We start from the raw sequence: 6,874 nt of genomic DNA, 5'->3' as shown, positions 1-6,874 counted from the left end.
TCCACAGTCATGATCGACACGAGGGCGACACACAACATCCTCGTTGAGAAAGAAGCTAGGAAGCTCAGCTTGAAGCTTTCTCCAAGTATAGGGAAGATCAAGGCCGTCAATATGGAAGCCAGAGAAATCATCGGCATGGCCAACGGAGTGCTGCTATAGGTGGGAACGTGGGAGGGCCAAACAAACTTCATGGTGTCCACCATGGACACCTTCAAAGTTGTCCTAGGTCTTGACCTCCTAGTGGGATCACGTGCTGTTGTGTTTCCCCAGTACCACGGTGTACTGTTCCCTAAGGGATCACACCCATGTTTTGTGAGGGACCAAGGAGTTCAAAAGCCATGGAACACTACTCTCTTGTCCGCCATGCAAGTCAAGGACAGACTGAGAAAAGGGGAAGAGACCTTCCTCATCACCGTACGAGGGCCGACACCCCAGAATAAGGGTGAAAGGTAGGGGTGTGCACTAGCCCATTTGGGGGCACTTAGTTGGGGTGAGGATGACGACAACAACCCTGGTGCAGCCGTAGGTGGACTACCAGGGCCAATTGCAGACGTACTACTAGAGTTTGCCGAGGTGATGCCCGCGTAACTCCCTACGAAGCTAGCGCTGAAGTGGGATGTGGACCACGAGATCGAACTACTTCCTGGCACCCGTCCCCCTTTGTGGGCACCCGACAGGATGCCGCCTGCCTACCTAGAGGAATTGAGGAAACAACTTAAAGAATTGCTGGAGAGCAAGCTCATTTGGCCGTCCAAGGCTCCCTTCGGTGCCCTAGTCTTGTTCAAAAAGAAGAAAGATGTGTCGCTCCGACTTTGTGTGTGCTACCGAGCACTCAAAAAGGTAATAGTGAAAAATAAATATCCTGTACCCAACGCTGAAGAGTTGTTTCACAGGCTCAGCGAGGCTCGCAACTTCTCATGGATGGACTTGAAGGGTGGGAACCATCAAGTGCGGATCAAGGAGGGGGACGAACCGAAGATGGCGTGCGTGACGCGCTACGGATCATTGGAATTTTGTGTGATGCCTCTCGGGCTCATGAACACTTCTGCTACTTTTTGTTGCCTTATGAACTCGATTTTTTGGGACTTTATCAATAATTTTGTCATTGTGTACTTGGATGATATTCTCGTATACAGCCGAAGTTTGAATGACCATGTGAGGCACATGAGGGAGGTGATGGCCAAGCTGAAAGAGCACGAACTCGACCTCAACCCGAAAAAGTGTGAGTTTGTCTTGCAGGAGATTGAGTTTCTTGGGCACCTGGTCAGGAGGGGAAGTGTGCGCATAGATCCCTCGAAGGTGATGGCCATCAGGAATTGGACAGAGCCAAAGGGAATGCCACAGTTGAGATCTTTCCTTGGTCTGGGTAATTACTACAGGAAATTCGTCTAAGGCTTCTCCCGACTAGTTGCCCCACTAATGGACTTGTTGAAGAAGGACGTCAAGTGGCAATGGGCAGACCCGTGTCAAAGAGCATTTGACAAGTTGAAGAGTGTAGTCTCTAGTGAACCAGTGCTTCGATTGCCGAAATTCGACAAACCATATGAGGTACACACTAATGCTTCTGACTTTGCACTTGGAGGTGTCTTTATGCAGGACGGACACCTCGTGGCTTACGAGAGCCACAAACTGAATGATACAGAGAGAAGATATTCAGTGCACGAGAAAGAGATGATAGCAGTGGTACATTGCCTGAGAGTCTCGCGCCACTATCTCCTCGGAGGGAAATTCATGGTCTACACCGATAATGTGGCCACGAGCTGCTTCGAGTCCTAGAAGAAGTTGACCCCGAAGCAAGACAATGGCAAGATTTCTTGGCAGAATTTGACTTCGTCCTGAAATACAAGCTGGGGCGGGCTAATCAAGTGGCCGACGCTTTGAGCCGCAAGGAACCTGAAGTTTTTGTGGCCGCACTTTTAGTTGTCTAAGGGAGCATTCTTGGCGAAATCAAGTTGGCGTTGAAAGATGATCTAGAAGCCGTTCGCCTCATGAAGCGCATTGCTGCGGGCAAGACAAGGAGATTTTGCACTGAAGATGGCATTATCTATGCAAACGAGAACACGCCATATGTGTCGCTTATGGGTGGGCTGCACTGGACGCTCCTCTACGAAGCACACGACGCACCCCACGCCGGACAACCAGGTTAGGCCCAGACACTTGCACTCCTATCCCGCAGCTATCACTGGCCGGGAATGGAACGAGATGTGGAGGCTTACGTTCGTTCATGCCTGGTATGTCAACAAGGCAAGACGAAGAAGGCAAAGGCTGCAAGAACGTTAGAACCTCTCCCGAGGGCGAGCAAACCGTGGGAGTCTATTTCAATGGATTTTATCACTTGCTTTCTACGCGTGGTGGGCACAATGCCATCTTGATCATTGTGGATCATTTCTCTAAGATGCAACATTCATCTCCACCACGTCAGAGGTGCACACAGATGGCGTGGCTTGTCTGGTTATGTCCCATGTGGTGAACTAGATTCACGAGTCATTTTTGGGAGTCGCTGTTCAAGTACATGGGCTCCAAGCTCATATTTTCTACGAGCGTCCACCTCCAAACAGATGGTTAGACAGAACGTGTAAACTCCATGCTTGAAGAATATCTACATCATTATGTTTCAGTCAATCAGGAGAATTGGGTGGAGCTGCAGGATGCAACACAATTTGCACACAACATCAATCAGAGCTCGGCTACAGGTCACTCGCCATTTGAGATTGCAAAGGGAAGACAACCGCTAACTCCTCCGGAAGTGGTGAAGAGAAAGGGAACGGAAATTTCCCCGCGGCCTTCCGCTTTACGTGTGACTATCATGCTTGCATTGAGGAAGCCCCCGAGGCATAGGAACATATTGCTCAAAGGATGAAGAAATGCGCCGATCAACACAGACGAGACGTAGAGTCCAAGTTGGCGACCTGGTTTTGTTGAAGATCAACGCGCAGATGTTGAAGATGAAGCAAGCAAAGAAATGTCACAAGGTTCTGGTACCTCTATATGATGGACGTTTTGAGGTGCTGGCGAAGATCGGATGGGTTGCCTACTGGCTAGACATTCCCCGTTGGCTGGCGGTCCATCCAGTCTTCCATGTGTTGGTTCTAAAGAAATATGTACCAGATTCCAAAGACGTTGCAAGGAACCAGCCCCAACGTGCGCCGCCGAACGTGCGGGCGCATTTTGATCAGGAAGCTGATGTAGTCCTGGCGAAGAAGGAAATTGACCGGGGAGGATGTGACGGTTGCAATCACAAGATTGACTACTTAATCAAGTGGAACAACCGACTAGCTGAATCAGCAACCTAGGAGCGCGACTCAGACTTATGGTAGTTCGAGGACCTACTGCGACCATATGAAGTGGAGCAGCAGGCGTCGACGAGAGCATCGACAAGTTCAGGCGGTGGGGGCATGTTAGGCCCCTAACTAGGCAGCATTCCCTGCCTAGAGACCTGTGTGCTTAATGGGAAGGAGTGTTCGCGTTGAGACTCACAATAGTTAACAACTGAGTCTTCTATGGGTAGTGATGCCCAAACCTGATCTTTCAGGCCATCGCCCCCGCATGTGGTGATATATTGCGGATGGTGCGCTTGCCCGTTCACGCCTAAAGCAGAACATATCAGGTGAGGTCCATGCATGCTGGGCGTGCAGGCCGACAGGCGTGAGCACGCGTGCGCCAAGCGCTGCATGCCAGCGCCACGCGCTGGTGCCAAAGCTACGCGTGAGCGCCAAGCACTGCGCGGAAGTGGGAAGTGTTGTGCATGGGCGTAGGACGTGCAAGCCGGGCGGCATGCTGTGGATGTATTGTGCGGAGTTGTGCGGGGTGCCGCGCAGCGGCTGCGCGGGCAGCGCGCACATTGCGTGTGCGGGGCGCGGGGTAGGGAGACATCCCGCCATGAAACTAAGGCATGTGGTGTACTAAGAGCACCGAGGCAGCTTAGGGCACATGGATCTCCCAGGAGTAGTGCTAGGCGCGCAACGCCGAGCTTGAGGCGTCGAATCTGGCGGCATCGCACAAACTACACGCGAAGGTGTCAGAGCGGGTGCTGGTGGCGTGTGTGATTGTCCAGGCAAGGGTGGCATGTGTGATCGCCACACCCGCGGTAGAGCGACATAGCACATGTGTAGCGGCAGAGTGGGTGCGCGTGCACGGAGAGGCAGCCTCGAGGTGGAGAGGCGACACTACCTTGGCACGAGGCACCTCGTCTCATTTGTTTGTATCACCCCTCGTCTTTCCCCATGTAATTGTCCCAACTACGATGTAACCTTTCATAATAGGAATGCAATGACCCTATTCCTTGACGGGGCTGCATTCCCACCATCCCCTCTAACCCCTTTTTTGCGATCTTAAGCAATTACTAAGACTTCCGCTGCAAGAGATCAAGGCTGCTCAGTATTTTTCTCCAAGCATTGAGGCCGTCACACGTCAGATTCGGGCAAGAGACCTAGCTGGGGATTCGATAGTGTGACATTGGGGGAGAAGGAGAAACGGTCTCATGAAAACAAACAACACGATTCACTTTTTCTTCTTCTCAAAACATTGCATAAGTAACCTGATGGAAATATATGTGGCCGGCAAGCCAATCACACATTCCGCATCTCGTTCCATATTCATTAATAGAACATATTCATTATAGTGCACGTGTGATGCTCATAATGAAGTCCATGAATACATGATTGGACTTAGTGAATTATGATGAGATCGTAACACGGAGATTACTAGTCTTTAAGCATGTGTTCTAAACATTCCTATTCAAAGGATACGCGAGAAGGACATCAAAGTATCCGGATAGAATAGCACTATCTAGCCTCACTCATATGATGAGTATGGCCGGTCCCCTAGCCATTAGTGTGGCGACACTAAGGATAGATAGTGGGTACTCTTTAGTGGAAAGAGTTCACTGAATTGATCCGTATGAATCCCTGAATGGTATTATACCGAACTGTCAATCAGGTTGATTCACGTCACGGTTGTGTAAGTGGTCCTTAGACTTGAGACACCAAAGACGTCTTGTGGACGGACGGTTGTACTTTGGCTATGGCTAACGAGTCTCTAATCATGGGATTCTAAACGGTCTTAGTTCGGGTGCATCAAGAAGTACACGAAGGCGATTGAGTGGTCACGATGGGATCGTCCACCCTCGGTATAAGAGGTGACAGCTCAAGGAAGATGATGCAACGAAGTCCTTGGCCTAGGCAATGAAATATCAGAGAAGAGTTCTCCAATGATTTCCGAATGCATCAGTACTAACTCAGATGATCGATTAGGGTTTGACAGTTGACCATAGCCTAAGTCGTCCAAGGAGCGTCAAGTGGATGAGGGATTATATATACACGGTAATCGATGATGAACAGGTTCCATGAGTGAGTCAAAACACACTTCTTTGTATCTTCTAGGACACGAGGTGTAGCTTGGCACCCCACGTGTCGGAGTCTCGACCTATCGATTGGGTTAAATCGATCCGACATTAATTAATCTATATGATGATATAGTTAATTAAATTGGAAGGCCAATAAAGGTTATTGGGCCGTTGGAGTCATTAACTAGACTGATACATGGGCCTAGAGGGTGACACGCAAATGGTCTTTTGGACGTTGGAAGATATACTTAAGTTTTGGGGGTTTTTATGAAAAAACCCACTTAGTATAAATAGGGGAAGGCCCTGAATGAAATTCACCCAGGCCAGAATTGTTCAGGGGCCTTCCCCTTCTTCTCCATTCTCCCCACACCCCCTCTCCAGTCCTGATGTGATCGGGACGACATAACGACGCCGACGGAGATAGAACGGGGCTCATCTATGCGAAGGAGGAGATCCGACGTGCCGAGGATCGCGTAGATACGTCTAGAGGCTGCACACTTGAGCAGCTTGACTCGTCTCGCTCCGGGATTGAAGAAATCACGAATCGGATTCATGTAAAGGTACGCTATTTAATGTTTTTGTCGATGCCGTTCGACTCGCAACAACGCCTTCCGCTGCGCATCGATTTGTGTTGTTCATACATCTCAAGGCCCCTAGAACTCAACATAACCTAGGGCGATGCCTACCCCCCTCTCTTACATAGTGAAAGGGGGAAGGAGGTACCCTAATGTGTCTTCTTTAAGGGGTAAGGCCTAGTGGGCTCCGGCCACAAAAGAATCCTCCACGGAGGGAGAAGCCATGCATGGCCTCTCCTCCCCTAAGGATGCAACAAAGCAGAATATAGAATACAGACTGCTATGGGGAAGGACGTTGTACATGCATAGGTGTGGCCTCCACAAACCCCCCCCCCCCCCCCTGCAGTCCAGAGTGACGAATTAAAACAAACGACATGAAACAGGGCCCCTAGTAAGACCGTGAGGGGTCTCCATAATACAGTAAAAAAACACAAATACGAGAAAACAACGCAATGCGGATGCAGTTTTTTCAAACCTGATAGTGAAAGCTCGAGTTCTTCACGTCAACTCGGCTGATGGCGAGTCGGGGCGTGTTCAACGGGATGGTCCTCCATCACAATCTAGAGCTTTCATTATGATAAATGTATTTTTTCTTGGGCACAGGGAAATTTTATCATTAATGGTCATTTGATCTCTTTGAACTCTCTTTACCAACTATAATTGGTTGTATTTTACAAGAATCTAATATATCACAAAATGCATAAGCATATTGTCAAAGACATATATGCTTTTGTGCCTAATTCTAAGGCAAATAGCTGGCATCTCTAATATGAACCTGGCAATGAAACTTCATGTGAATACAACTGTATGCAAATCTCTTATCAACATGTTAGAGAAACTTTTTTGTTTTAATATCTTCTCGTGAAAGGTTTATCATAACACACTGGATATTAATCAAATATCACATATCTTCTAAGTTTAATTTTATTAAATGATTATAAATGCATGTTACCAA

The 6,874-nt window shown here is 48.8% G+C and overlaps 1 protein-coding gene across 1 annotated transcript; it reads left to right on the top strand.

Moving 5' to 3' along the window:
- Positions 1–2,864: 2,864 nt before the first annotated feature.
- On the top strand, positions 2,865–3,293 carry LOC144703530 (uncharacterized). The gene has a single exon (XM_078575749.1). The coding sequence runs from the start codon at positions 2,865–2,867 to the stop codon at positions 3,291–3,293; it is 429 nt and encodes a 142-aa protein (XP_078431875.1).
- The last annotated feature ends 3,581 nt before the right edge of the window (positions 3,294–6,874 follow it).

This window comes from Wolffia australiana, chromosome 1 (genome assembly GCF_029677425.1).
Source record: "Wolffia australiana isolate 7733 chromosome 1, ASM2967742v1".
NCBI lineage: Eukaryota > Viridiplantae > Streptophyta > Magnoliopsida > Alismatales > Araceae > Wolffia > Wolffia australiana.
This window is presented reverse-complemented; position numbering and strand designations above follow the sequence as displayed.